The 15,292-nt window shown below is 34.8% G+C and overlaps 2 protein-coding genes across 2 annotated transcripts in view; both read left to right on the forward strand.

The window, feature by feature from the left end:
- LOC136025036 (alpha-(1,3)-fucosyltransferase C-like) overlaps positions 1-15,292 on the forward strand; it is a 94,910-nt gene that overhangs the window by 23,601 nt on the left and 56,017 nt on the right. The window lies entirely within an intron of this gene.
- The window catches only part of LOC136025034 (phosphoacetylglucosamine mutase-like), a 54,248-nt gene that overhangs the window by 20,334 nt on the left and 18,622 nt on the right, over positions 1-15,292 (forward strand). The window contains exons 5-7 of the mRNA XM_065700679.1: positions 1,959-2,134; positions 5,099-5,274; positions 8,227-8,395. Of these exons, the coding sequence (XP_065556751.1) occupies positions 1,959-2,134; positions 5,099-5,274; positions 8,227-8,395 (521 nt within the window). The remainder of the gene's footprint in view (positions 1-1,958; positions 2,135-5,098; positions 5,275-8,226; positions 8,396-15,292) is intronic.

Here is a 15,292-nt window from a genome sequence, read left to right on the forward strand (position 1 = left end):
ACATTTTCCTTCCGTATTTTCCATCTTTATTTTCAATCGCAAATTGCTTAGACTTCAAGAGGCTAATGTTATTATACATTAAGCAAACAATGTACTTCTGTTTGTTGTTTCATGTAATCTTGATTAATATGTACTCAAAATTAATATACTGCTCAAAATGCAAATTAGTTTTAGTAAAGTGGGAATGGCCTTCTGGCCTTTAGAAGCTTTATGGGCGGTAACTTTACTCATATTTGTGGTAATCTCTGTTCGTTTAAAAAAATTATCCATTTGTAGCAGTGTGTAATATCTTAATGATTTTTATGATTATTCATTTTAATTTCTGTTCGGTTAGAGTTTCATATATTCATTAGTTGTAATTTCTGGATGTTTCAAGCTCAAATTATTCTAAAACTCCATTGAGTTTTAAGTTTTAGTCTTGCATTAGTCTTGGGTTTTAACATGGCTCTCTACTTTCCTTCGAAAAAGTCCTTTTTTGGAAGACACTTTTTTGTTTAACAAGCCAGATGAGCTTTTTATCCGAAGCATCCTTATGCAAATGATAAATTTGAATGTAAAGAGTGGTGGTTGAGGGGAGGGTAGCCCCTCTCACATTCCGCCCTGGATAGCCTACGGTGCATAAAACGAAATTAAATTATATAATTTTTTTTTGTTTTTCGCAAATGAAGGTAAAGCGCAACAACGAACCTTAAGACGAACAGAAAATATTATGTATCTGATGGAGCTCCCCGCCCTTCTTCAGCCCTTCACTCTTTTTGCCAAAGTTTGATTTATTTAGGCAATATTTCAAGAATGAATGCTCTGACACAAGGGCAATGGAAATAAAATAAATAATTAGTTTTCACAATGCCTCAAACATGGTCTTATTGATGTGCATTTACTTTTACAAATAAGAATATAAAGTTCAAATGTTGTTCAAATGTATCTGTTAGTAAAATAGTTCCACTGGCTATATCCGATAAACTCAAAAAACTTTTCATTTACGCATTGACAAAAATTTACTGTACAGAGCGAAAGGTTTGGTAGGGGGATTTTTTTAAAATTTAATTTGTGTTGGATATATTTTAATCCGTATTGTATATTATTCGGCTATGCTGAATATGTATGGAATATATCTGTGTCAGTTTGCCCTTGTAAGGAATAGGTATAAGATGGCTTTAGATCCTAACAATATCTTGTGGGTATAATCTTCTATTGGCGTAATTGTCAATGGGTATAACCTTCTTTAGTGCTACCGTCAGTGTGCAAAATCTCGTCGCCTGTGCAATTTACTGGACGTAATTTTTCTTGCGCAATCTTTCGTGGGTGTAATATACCTTCAGTGAAACCTTCGTGGGTCCGATCAAAACAATTTTTCTAGCAAAATCTTCTATGGGTGCAGTCTTCCTGAACGTGACATTTTCATTAAGGTTTCGCATTTACTAACTTTTGTAAAACAATAAATCTTTATTGTCATCCAAACAATGCGTAAGGCTTAGTTACCAGGGCTACCACTGAGAGAATATCTCGCGGCTCTATTGGGAAATATCCCAGGCTGTTAAATTATAATTGTGGATATACGTAGATTATTTAATTGCTCAATTCATTCTTCATCAGCCTCTGCGAAAAGGGTAGCTTTCTCAGTTGCTTTTCTAAATTTTAAAGGACTGTGGCGTTCTCTACTTCTTTTGTTAAATGTTTTGATGACTCACTCGCTATGCAAGGTTTTTAGGGTTCTCTAAATGGATCTTCTTCTTATGCCAAAATGCTTGGCCACTTAAATGATTGTCCTCAACAATGTATTCTTGCTTACATTGCGTGGACCAATTCAGCCAAGGTCACCAAATCATGTACAGTCCTTAATGAATAAACTGAAAATGTTAGTTTTTACATATATATATATATATATATATATATATATATATATATATATATATACTTATGTGTGTAAGAGATGTATTATTTTATATACAATATAGGCCAAGTAGTGAATCATTAATGGATGCTGTAGTTATGGGTGTTGAGAAGATGGGAGGAACAGTCAAAAATTTTGGAATAGTATCCACGCCTCAGCTCCATTACTTTGTGGTATCTCATAACACCAATGGTGCGTACGGTGAACCTACAGAAGCTGGATATTTCAAAAAAATGTCAGGTCAGTTTTTAAATTCACCATTTGTAGCGGAAATATATTTTAAACCCTGGCAACAATAATATGTATGACTAAAGTGTGAAATGTAGACAGCTTAATGATAATTTGAAAATTATTAGAACACAAGTCTGAAATAACAGTCAGCTATGAAATATTGTGATAAAGTTACTTGGAACTATACTTTGGACCCCCCCCCCCCCTATTGTGCAAATATCCAGCCCAAATTATATTCTTTCCCATCCATTCTGTCACTTGTCTTTGTTTTGTCTCGTGCTAAGCTGAAAAAAACTAACGAAGAAACCGATTTGTTCTAAATTTTTCACAACATAAACTTGAGTTAGTGGCGTATAATACACAATTACCAGAATTCCTTCCCCCTACGGAAAAAACTCATATAAAACTCTCAAATTTGGAAAGCCTTATTTCTCACGGGAGGATTTTCAGCGGGGTGTATTTTCCGGGGGGGGGGGGGACGCCGGCCACCACTTATTTGCTTGATTATTGGAAACCAGCTGACATTTTGAAAGTTCCGTGGTTTTTAACCCGTTTGCTTACCCTCAAAAATCCTTCATGAAATCCTAGAAATCTGAAACATCCTTCTCCAAAAGTGTAAGAACTCTATTTTTACAATTTGAGGGGATGGTCACTACCCAGTTTGTTGCACAACCGAAAACGAGTCATAGCATATCTCTGAGAAAGTCTTAAACAACAAAGTCTCAAAAATTTCTCTCTTGCAATATCTCATGCTGCTTTCTTCTTTTTTTTGTCATGCTGTTATCGCTGATACAGAAGTGAAATGATGTGTCTGACACTTTCATATTTTTTTTAGAGAAGCAAAACAAGGAGTTTAAACTTTTTGAGGTAATGATTATTTTCAGGGAATTATTCGCTTCATGATGAAATTTTAAAAACCAGGGGTACTGCGATTTTTGTTTGTAGATTTAAACGAGTCCAGCTGAATATTTTACATCCAAGAGAAATTGTAGTCACATCTGTTAAAAGAAAAAAAATCTATTAATGATCCATACAATTCTTTGATTTTAACGTAAAGTTTTGCTGAGAACCCATTAGATCGAAATTGTCAAGAACTTGATATAAAGAGCGTATATTAGCACACATTTGTTCCCAGGTATATTTACTTACTAATTCTATGTGTTTGTATCCGTTGCTAGATCCTAGAGTTGTATGCATAGATCTGTCTAGCCTATCTCTAGCTCAAAATAGAACTAGAATAAAAATCACTGTATGTTAGTATTAGTGTATACCTAATACTAACTATTTAAATGGTTAGTTCGAGTAACTATTCAATGAAAAGTTAAATAGTTAGTCGACTATTTAAACCTAGTTCAGCTATTTCAAATGAGTGAAATGTGGTAGATAGCGCTTCACGTTTAATATTGAATGTCTTTAAAAATTCCAAGCCTCAAAAGCTGTAACAAGAAGATGTGTAAATCAGGCTCGAAGAATGATGACTGATGTTTTTTTTTACGTTAGTTATTTGTACCTAATCCTGAATTCTTGCTGAAGTCAGCAATAAATTCAGAAAAAAGACCTGAGAAATCTTGGATTCTCCAAAATCCCGAAGAAAAATCTGCCGAAGTCCAGAAATTCTGAATTTCAAGATAAATCCTGTAAAGTGGAAGCACTGTTCCCCGGAAATATACGCGATTGTCATTTTTGTCAAAACAAGGACCAATTATAAAGTAAGATAGATTTCAGCAACACAAAACAGAAACAGATTGCTCCTAAAGAGTAATAAAAGGCCCTAAAATAATTTATTCCGCCGTTATAGAGTGGCTGAATCCAAACACATTAAGTGCATATTCTATAGGTATTGTTTGGTTATCACTAAAGTTGGAAAGTCATCTGAGGTCGTTGACTATAAATTTGAGAGTGTATTGCAAGAAATTCTAAATCAAAACACATTAAGGGTATTTTTAATAAATAGCATTTTTTCAAACTTGAACCGTTGCTGCAGCTGAGAAGACTTTATACCGTGTAAATATCCATTTAAAATAGAACCTTCATATTCAAATTTTGTACCAAGATGGAAGTAATGCATCATGTTAAAATCAAAGTCATATGAATAATATTTTCAATGTGCATATTTATATTGCCTAAAATATAGGGGCTCCTTGGCTAGCTTCTGTCCTTCCAAGATCCACTAAAACGCATAACCTTTAATATTGTCACAATTTTCTTCCTTTTAAACTGAACTGTTTCAAGTATATAGAAAAATACATTGGTAATAACTTTCAATAAAGTAATCCGTTTAGTTTTCAGTTAATGAGGCATGGCACTCTCATTTTTGTGTAACTTACTTGTGGTAATTTCTGCTAATTTAAATTTGGCTGCATTCGGGTGCTTATGTTTCCTTTAGCCATAAAGATAGAACAAAGAATATAGACAAGATTTTATAAAGTTTTGCGGTCATATTTTTCAAACTATGCATTTGCAATGGTAGAATAGAATAAATAGACACCAAGTAGTGCGAATTTGACCTATGTTCCTTTTAATATCTCTAGTTTAGTGTTTCATTGTTTCTGGTTTAATGTTTATTTGTACGTATAAATCAATGCTCTTTTCGAGGTGACATCTTACATGAGCTGTTTCCCGTCTGTTTCAAGTTTTAAATTTACTATTTTGTTTTCATAGAAAATGTTTCTTTTTAATAATTTCGCATCAGAAGTTACATGAAAAACTTCTGGTGCAAATGAAACTTTCCAATACATTTAAGATAAATAAAAGGTAAATTTTGTCAAACAACTAACTTTAAAAGAGCCTCTTTGCAAAAATATGGACTAAGAAAAAAAAACGAAAACAAATTAGAATTAAAAAAAACAACCTACTCATTTAATTGCTCATGAAGAAAAAAATACAATAATTGAGGAAGAGTGATAATAATTGAGGAGGAGTGATAATTTTTACTATCAGTGGATCATAAAGTTTGAATATGATTTTTTTTAGATGCGTTCAAAAAATTTCGAGAAATACACCCCCTTAATGAAAAATATGCAAACCAAGTCATTTTTGACGGAGCCAATGGTGTTGGGGCACACAAAATGAAAGTCATGAAGACTTATCTGGAGGACTCGCTTAAAGTAGAAATTTTCAACAGTGGAGAAGGTGAATTAAACTATATGGTAAGTTAGTACAGGGTCGCAAGCATGAATAGGGGGGGGGGGGGGGGGGCTTTTGTCATTTCAGCCCCCAAAGACACTCATTATGTCATACAAACCTTCCCATATATCTCAGAACAGCTTTTAATTTCTTTAAACTTAAATAGTTGGCTTTGCTCTTTTGAGCAGAAAATGTTCAAAGGTACGAGTTTGCTTTTCTTGTAATTTTTTGGGCTAGCTGCTCTATGTTTTAGATTTTTCTGGGGCAAAATATTTTAAAGAAATATAGAGATTTTACTCCCTGATTATGTCTCAATTTTTCAGACATAATTCTTCTAATTTTTTTGGCTAGCTGCTATGTGTTTTAAATTTTCTAGTGCAAAATATTTTAAAGAAATATAGAGATTTTACTCATTAATTATGTCTGAATTTTTCAATGACGGTCCCGATTATGAGATTTTTGTTCTCCCGCTCTATTTCCTTCTCTTTTTTTGATTTTTTTTTATAGGGTTCAATCGTCAACATTATAGTCATATAGACTTATCAATCTCTGTGACTGAAGGTTCCATATCTCCCACAAATATGTTTCTCTTGCTTATCGAAAAGGGTAATTAAGGGTTTCTCGTTGTGCTAACTACAAATCTGAGGCTGATTTTGCAATATATCTGTCTTGTGTAATTACATTTGAAGTCATGGCCTTGTAAGGATTTTCAGTCTGCATTTTTAGAAGGCCATATATGTTTAGAAGGCCTGTTGGGTCTGTCCCCCCCCCCTAATGGCTTCTCAAATCCGCTTCCCACATATATAGACATATTTTAGCCCTAAATTTTGATCCTTCAGAAAAAATTGAAGGTTTGGTCCTTAATTATTAAATGCAATGATTAAAAATTATTAAGATCGCTGAATGTACTTCTTAAATCAAGATGCACTAAGCGCGTGTTCAAAAATATTTCAGTATTTAAGATTTTCGGAGGTTTTAGACAAAAAAGCCCAGTTTAGGCGTCGAGATTTCGATTTCAACATTAGGCTTTTTTCTGTTGATAAAAGTAAGTATCGAAAGCATAGTCTGGATTTTTGGAAAAAAATTGTATCAGACTATTTTACGCATGTAGATGGATAAAGAATTAATTGGAAAGGGGGGTTCTTGCCCCTTTTACCCCATTAATATATCCAAAGCCATAGCTTTCGTAAGTCTAACCTGTTTTGTATCGCCTTCAATGGAAACTTTCAGGGACAATTTATTAGAGGGAGGGTGGGGGACATGCCGACTTCAATTCTTGTGTAAGGGGGGGGGGGGGGATTTGTCTCCGGGATTCTCACGAAAGAGTATACGATATATTTTTTTTCTTTTTATACCTGTTGTGAGACAGGTTTTTTTTTATTAGTTGCAAATGAAACTCCAAACTGAAAATACCTTAATTTGTAATTTATAAATGGTGGACATTTTATAATTCATAAAATCAGTTGAACCCGTTGAAAATCACGATCGAGCAGGAAAATTCAAACTGCATGCTTGGGGTGCCCGAATCTGGGTCTTTGGCCCAGGTCACTCTTCTCCATCCCAAAACGTTACTTCTACTGACATGTTTAGCGTATTGCACCTCAAGATCGTTCATGGAGTTTTTGGGAAATAATTCTAAATGATGGAATAAGTGTTTAACTTTCTAATTTTTGTTTAACAATTTCTAAGGTTTTAACTAAACACCAAAGGCTAACACTGCAAACGTTCAATAACTGAAGAATTTGAGTACATATTTCACGAAATAAAATCTGATTTTCACCTAGCTTAGTAGTTAAGGAATCCTTGGATTGTTGATTACACCGCTGAAGCTAATATTGCAATTTAGAAATCCAAATTCATTGTTTGGCTTCTCCCATCATCTTTTTTTCAATTCTATGTGCCTTTTCTCACATATTTTTATTGAATAAACCTAGGACCAAATGGAAATTAGGTTTAAAAATAGATTTTCCTATGAAAACCAGAGAGCGAAATAAAACTAAAAAAAGTGGGAATTAGCCCGGACACCATGGCTTGGGGGTGTCTGACTACGGGTAGCTGCGGCTAGGGCTTCTGGGACTTTTTTTTATTTATGTTTGAGTCGAGAGGTGGGGGGCATCACCAAACCTAGGGACGGCCCTGCCTCGAACGAGTAGGAATCTACTATGAACAAACAATAGAAAGTTAAAATGAACAGGAATTTTACTCTGGTTAATACAGGAATTGGTTAAATAAGCTATAAAATGCAAAGCATAAAGAAACAAAAGAAAAGAATGATATGAAAAAATGTGAAAGGAATTCATATAAGTTGAGAATATAAAATGACTATAATAAGTTGAGAATCCTAGATTTGACTATATTATCATTCAATGGGAACTTTTGTATATGTATTATAAAATGGAAAGGCTTGAGACCAGTTTATATTCAAGTAATTAAACACTTATCTAGTCGTGGCTGACTTTTGGCCTTTTGGGATGGGACTTCTAAGCTAATGATTTATACCTCTCCGCTAAGGCAGCAGCTATCTCTAATTTCCGTGTGCGAATTTTATTTTTGGAAGCTTTAATAATACCTTTACCGTAGCTCTAAGTAAGGCTGGAAGCAGAAAGCTCCAAGCAAGGGTCTTAAAAAAATAACAAGGTAATAGAAAGGATCTTTCATACCAAATAATTGTTGAAGTCAAGTTGTCGGGGTTTAAAGTTGTTGAAGGTCATCTAAGTTAAATGAGTGATCGAGTAGTAATTCTTTTTTTTTGTACAGTGCTCAACATTTGAGAATGTATTAGTAGGCCCTTTAAGTTTTCGTATGGCATGCGATGTGGCTTATACTAGACTAAAGGGCAATCCATCTATATTTCCAACAGTTATGTCAATTATTCCGTCTGGGCTGCACTCTAGTATAGAGTAATAGGAATTTTTCCCAACTAACTTTTGGAAATGTAAAGACTTCCATGAAATTTTTATTAGTTTGATTTTTAGTGTGGTGCCGATTACGTCAAAGTTGGTCAACGACCCCCTGACAACGTACCTCTTGAGAGGGGTGTAAAATATGTCACTGTAGATGGCGATGCTGATCGAGTCCTCTACTTTTTTTATGATGATAGTAACACCTTTTGCATGCTAGATGGGGATAAGATCGCTACATTAAGTAAGTATTTATTTTTTTAAAGAAAGAAATGGTAATCACAATTGGATATAAGGACTTTATTATGTTTAGAAGAAACCTCAAATTATTATTAAATGGGTAAACAAACGTTCTTAGCGAATTGCTATTAATGAATGTTTCAAATATTAGAAAAACTTTTGTATTTCAATCCTTAGTAAACATCCCAAATTCATTCTAAATATTTTTTCGACAAATCTGAAGACAATTTTAAAACAAATACCTTAAGTCGGCAAAGAGAGAGCAAGACAAATAGAAGAGATTTTCATGTAGAAATTTTGGCAGATGCCCCTAGTGTAAAATTTCTCCTGAATAGCTTACCCCCGGAGAGCTCCCTCCTTACAGAAAATTCTTCTTGTGGGAATTTCCCCCTGCGGAAAATTCCCCCTAACCCCCCCCCCCCCCAAAAAAAAAATGTGCCAATAACAAATATTATACAAAAGAAATGAACAATATTTTTAAAAGAAAGGATTTCTAGTTATTTGGATAAAATAAATTTCTTTACCAAATATCAATTTGGATTTAGGGCAAACCGTTCGATAGAACACGCAGTTGCAGCTCTTTTATTAGAAATAAATGACCGTTTAGATGATGATTTCAATGTGGCTACTGTTTTCTATGATATAAAAAAAGCATTTGATTCTTTAAATCATGAAATTCTTCTTGACAAAATGATAAATTCCTGTATAAGAATGAAAAGATTACAAATATTAAATCATACCTGTCGGACGCAAAATCACAGTAGATGTCGGTGGAAAAATGACTAATTCAAAAAATCTTATTGATATTGGTGTCCCCCAAGGCTCAGTATTAGGTCCACTTTTATTTTTGATTTATTTTAATGATCTTCCACGAGGTTTGCATGACAATATTAACCATGCAATTCTATTTGCAGATGATACAGCTATAACAGTTAAAGCTAGGGATTCATCGGCATTGATCGAAAATCTGACTATAAGTGTTACCTCAGTTAATCGATGGTTTTTGGTCATTCAAAACGTGCCACTCGAGAAATTTCTTGTCAGGAGCTTCAGGCTGGTGGTCAAAAAAATTTTAGGGTCCAATCATATCGCTATTTAGGAGTTTTTCTTGATCCCCTTCTGTCATTTCGTAATCATATTGAGTATTTAAGGTTGAAACTTGCTCAAAATATTGGGTCGATGTTTCGTGTGAAGAATATTTTTCCTTCTACCATTTAAAAATAATTTACCACTCTCTAATTCTTTTTATTTGAATTACTGCTCAGTTGTATATCTTAATACATTTAAACGGAAGCATATAAAACCCTTACAGGTACTACAAAATAGGGAAATAAGAATACTTGGAAATTTTTTTACATCGACCTTCAAAACTTGAAAATGCTTCGGAAACTAAAACGTTATTCCTTTTCTTAACTTTGTTCGATTTAAATGATATACTACTACTACTACTACTAATAACTCACTGCAACACCAAGCCGCCTGAGGCCAACACAGCTACGCACGCTCCTCCTCCAACCTAATCTATTTAAAGCCTCCCTCTTTACACCCTCCCAGGAAGTTCCCATTTCCTTTAAATCCTTATTTATGACATCCTCCCAACCCAGACAAGGACGACCTGCTTTCCGTGTAGCCCCAGACGGTTGGCCAAAAAGGACAATCTTCGGTAATCTGTCATCCTTCATCCGTAGAACGTGGCCTAGCCATCTCAACCTTTCTTTCATTATAGCCCCAGAAAGCGGGATTGAACCACACTTTTCGTACAACCTACTGTTTGAAATACGGTCAGTCAGCCGGGTACCCAGAACAATCCGTAGGCAATTTCTCTGGAAAACATCTAGTAAATTTTCATCTGCTTTTCGGAGTGTCCATGCTTCAGAGCCATATTTGACCACTGTCATCACTGTAGCCTCCAATATTCTAATCTTGGTTTGTAGGCTTATCTTTCTATTCTTCCAAACTTTTTTTTAACTGTGAAAAAACACCCTGAGCTTTAGCTATTCTACTTTTAACATCTTCACTGCTCCCATCATCTTTACTAATAATACTACCAAGGTAACTGAAGCTCCCAACCTGATCAATCTTTTCGTTACCTAAGGTCACCTGTTCATCTTCACTTATTCCTAGCCTTAGTGACTTAGTCTTCTTAACATTAATTTTCAAGCCTATTTTAGCACCCTGAACTCGCAAAACCTCTAAAAATTCATTCATTTTGCTCACACTTTCATCTAATATGCTTAAATCATCAGCATAATCTAAGTCCAGGAGCGTTCTTCCTCCCCATTTGATTCCATGGTCTCCAATTGCCTTTCCTGTGCTCCTTAAGACGAAGTCCATCAAAATGATCCATATAAAGGGGGATAGAACACAACCCTGCTTAACTCCTGATTTAATACAAAACCAGTTGCTAACCTCATTTCCTACCTTAACCGCAGCAGTATTATTCTCGTACATAGCGCAAATCACTTTAATGTATTTTTCTGGTATACCATATAACGATAAGACCTTTGTTAACGCTGTTCTATCAACAGAATCGAAAGCTTGCTCATAATCGATAAAACTAAGGACCAAAGGTGTTTGACAACGAAGGGACTTCTCAATTATTAACCTAAGAGTGAAAACATGGTCGACACATCCTCTACCTTTTCTAAAACCGCATTGTTCTTCCCTTAAAACTTTGTCTACAGCATGTCTCAGTCTAAAAAGTATCATATTACTCAGTAATTTGCTACCTACAGAGACCAGACTAATGCCTCGATAACTACGACATTCACTCTTGTCACCTTTCTTATACAGTGGTTTAATTAAGGTTTTCCTAAAATCATTGGGTACTTCCCCTTTTTCAAAAATCATGTTCATAATCTTCAGTAGCTTATTCCTAACCTCAGAGCCACCATATTTAAGGAACTCATTAATCATACTATCAGCACCTGGGGCCTTATTATTTTTTAATCCTTCTAGTACTGTCGCTAATTCTTCCTCACTAAACAAATCTTCCTTCACATCCAAGGTATCAGAACTTTTTCATTTTCATCTATATCTTTTCCTGCAACTGTATCTCGGTTTAGCACATTCTCAAAATGTTCCACCCATCTTTCTTTAACTTTTTCCTTATCACTAATTGTGGCCCCATTTCTATCTTTAACTGGGACTAGTCCGGATCGGCTACTCCCTTTCAATTTATTAACATGCCAGTATAATGTTTTACTATTATGCCGTCTAGCCGCATCTTCCAGATCCTCAGCAATTTTATCCATCGCCTCCATTTCACATCTCCTTAGTTGATATTTTAATGCTTTCTCCACTTTCTTTACATTCCTTTTGTTTTCATACGACCTATCGCTCAGATAATTCTTATACAAACCCCTTCTACTCTCTATTAAACCTAAAGCTTTTTCACTAATATTCCTAGTTGCTGTCTTAGCACTCTTCCCTAGGACACCATCAGCAACTTCACAAATTGTTTTTCTGAAATTATTCCATCCATCTTCCACATTGTCAAATTTTAAACCCTCAAGTTTAGTACTCAACTGTTCCTGGAATTTTTTTTCTCAAATTTTCATCCTGAAGTCTACCAACATCATAACTTTCCGGGAGGGAGTTACTCTTCCGAAATTTCAGCTTTAAATTAACCTTAGACACTACTAGATGGTGATCTTTACTTTTAACGTCAATAACAGCACTCCTATACACCCTAGTATCTTGTATTGATCCTGCTAGTCTTCTGTTTACAATAACATAATCAATAAGGTTTGCTGTCTTACCATCACGTGAATACCATGTCAACTTATGGGCCATTTTGTGACCAAACACCGTATTGGTTATAACTAGGTTGTTATACCTACAAAATTGCAAAAGCCTATAGCCATTACTGTTTTCTTTTCCTACACCAAATTTACCTAGGCTAGGATACCATCTATCCCTATTTCTACCAACCTGGGCATTAAAATCTCCTAGCAAAAACACCATATTTCTACCTGGTACCCTGTCTATTTGCTCCTGTAACTGTAAGTAAAATCCATCTGAGTCACTAGTATCTCCATCAGTTGGTTCAATGGGGGCATATACTACTATAACTGATACCCTAAACTTTTTAGTCATAAAATGAGCAATTAGTATTCTATTATTAATACCTTCCCAGCCTAAACAAGACTTAGCAGCTTCCTTATTCATCATGAGCCCTACTCCCTGTCTATGTACCCCATCCTTCCTTCCTGAGTAAACAAATTCTATGTCACCTAATTTCATGCTTCCTACCCCTGGGATATGAGTTTCTGAAACTCCTAATAAATCCAGTTCAAACCGTCTGAATTCGTCAGTCAAAATGTCGATGCGATAGTCATTTTTTAACGTCGTAACATTCCAAGTTCCAATTTTCATGTTCTTTAAATATTTGAAATTATTTTGGCCTCAAGAAAAGCAGTGATCCCGGATACCAGTGCAGGATGGGGACCAACATATCTTCTCAAGTCTACACCGAAGCGCTTAAGCCGGCTTAGAACCGGACAGCAAGAAGTCCCTGGGACCTCCAGTAAGTTGGAGGCTTTGTGCAATCCTGGGCCCATCTTGGTCACAACATGGTTTTCAGCACTTGGCGATGCTCTTCTATCAACAAGAGTCGAAATCCTGCACACTTCTATATGGCATTTTCAAACCCAAAATTCTAAAAATTATTTCTATGATAAATCTCTGTTAATTTTACTCCCTCGTTCGGATTGTCGGAGGTCTGGGATGTACCGAATTCCTTTTGTAAGTTCTGAAAGGTCAAGGTTTTCGATTAGGTACCAAATACCCTTCATTGCAAACAATTATAAGCTGATGACAAAATTCTGTTTGATCCATCCCAAAAATCTTAGCTAAATTTAAAAAAGCAAATATTAAAGATTGTTTGTGAAAAGAATGTTGATTATTCACCATTGATGATGGAAAATTAAATTATTTGATCTTCTTCTTTGTGTGTTTTGTTTTTGTGTCCCTGTGTTTGGGATGGCCTCCCACGCCCCTCCTGCCCGATATTTATTTGTTTGCTTACCCTTTTTACTTCTCTTTTATGAGTTTTTTTCTATTTCGTTTGTCTTTTGCCGTGTTAAATTTTGGAATCATTATTATGATGAGATGTTGAGGTTTTTCTATGTTTTTGCACTGTCCCAGACTTACGAGCTCTGCTCTCTGTTGGGGCATAATATTGTTTATATATTTTATTTTTTTTTGTATTTGTGAAAATTATACTCAACTCAATACGTAAACAATAGAAAAATATCGTAACTTATAGCCCTTTCCTTAAGAACTGTGGGAATCGTGTTATCCTCAAAGGCATAGTTAATGGATCTTACAACTATATTGAACAAAATGACTCTCTAAAAGTCCAAATTCATCGTTTGTCTTTTCCCATCACCTCTTCCCAATTTTATATGCCTTTTCTCACATAGTTTTACTCGAAAGTAAATCGACCAAATGAACAGAAATCAGATTAATTCCAGTAATTTCAAATGTCGCCAAAATCAACTATTTTAAATTTGGTATTACGGCGTAGGAATTTTTTGTTCCTCTCTTTTTGTATGCTACCATCGTATTTATTCAGACAAATGGTCCTTCCATGCCTTGTTTGATCCTCTTATCTCTTCCCTGACAATTATTACCAATTTTTATAAAAGTAATTGGAACTGAGTGGCCGGTAGTCTTGAAAACAATATCAAATATATTCTGGACGAAATAAATAAAGGAACCAAGCTTGAAGGCAATGTTTGTTTTTCTGAGAATTTTCGGAATTGTCAGGAACTTACCCAATTTGATTGTGAACTATATACCTTCTGTTTGAACCGTATAGATTCTGATCGAAAGAGAATTTTACTTTAAATTCTAACCAAGAATTATCCAAAGAGTATGGGTAACTTAAAAGAGGGGTAACTGGCGCTATTATCGACAAAAAAAATATCAACGCCATTGAGATTTTCTTCAGTGTAATAATAAGAATAATTAATTTAATTAGTGTAATTGATAAGATCATATTAGTAATAAGTGTCCAACTTCATTTTCTAGCATAAAAATAATTACAAAGCATGAAAAAATGTTGCCAGATGTGTAGCCATATGCTACATGGCATTGATAGTTTTTGTCGACACTAGGGCCAGTTTCAGCTCTCATAGGCTACCCATACTCTTTGGAATAATCCCCAAAGTTTTTCTGAGATTTTGGTTTCAAGGTAATACAATTCAGGTTTCAAGATCATTCATCTGAATATATAATTGGTGTTAAAAGTGTCAAAATAACTGAAAGGAGCTGTTAACTTAGTGCACTAAGTAGTTTGCCTGACTTTTACAAATTAGTCAAATAAACCATACATTTTTCTTTCCTTAAATCGCTACGGGAATGCAAAAAAAAAAGAAAGAAAAAAGACATGCCTGAAAATGTAATTGCTTGGGAGGCAGGATGGGCAACTTAACCCGTAGGCAAAACATTCAACTTCGGTACAGGGGAGTCGTGTGCGTTGGAGGATAGGAAAGGGAGACCTAGTGCTCACGTCCCTCCCGGATCTTTTTTTTTTACCGTCAATTAAGACTTGGAACGGTTTGGGACGGGGTTCTATATGTTTTCTTTCGAAATTTTCCAAAAATTCTGCTAAAATTTTATGCATCTGACAACTAGTATTGCCATATATTAATGGGTGTAAACAGAACTTGGGCCATATCCGAACTATAAAACATAATTTTTATGTTTCTCTTAAATTTATATTATTTATTTTGGCTAATTTAACTCACAAAGCCTTGTGCTGAACACCATTCAAGAAAGCAGAAAACTGGAAAAAATGACGAGGTTTTTTTGGTTTTTTATTTTATTTTTTTTTTTTTAGTTAGTCATAACTGGTTGCTTATGCAGGAAATTTTTCTTGGGTACCTAAGATACG

Source organism: Artemia franciscana, chromosome 3, assembly GCF_032884065.1.
Source record: "Artemia franciscana chromosome 3, ASM3288406v1, whole genome shotgun sequence".
NCBI lineage: Eukaryota > Metazoa > Arthropoda > Branchiopoda > Anostraca > Artemiidae > Artemia > Artemia franciscana.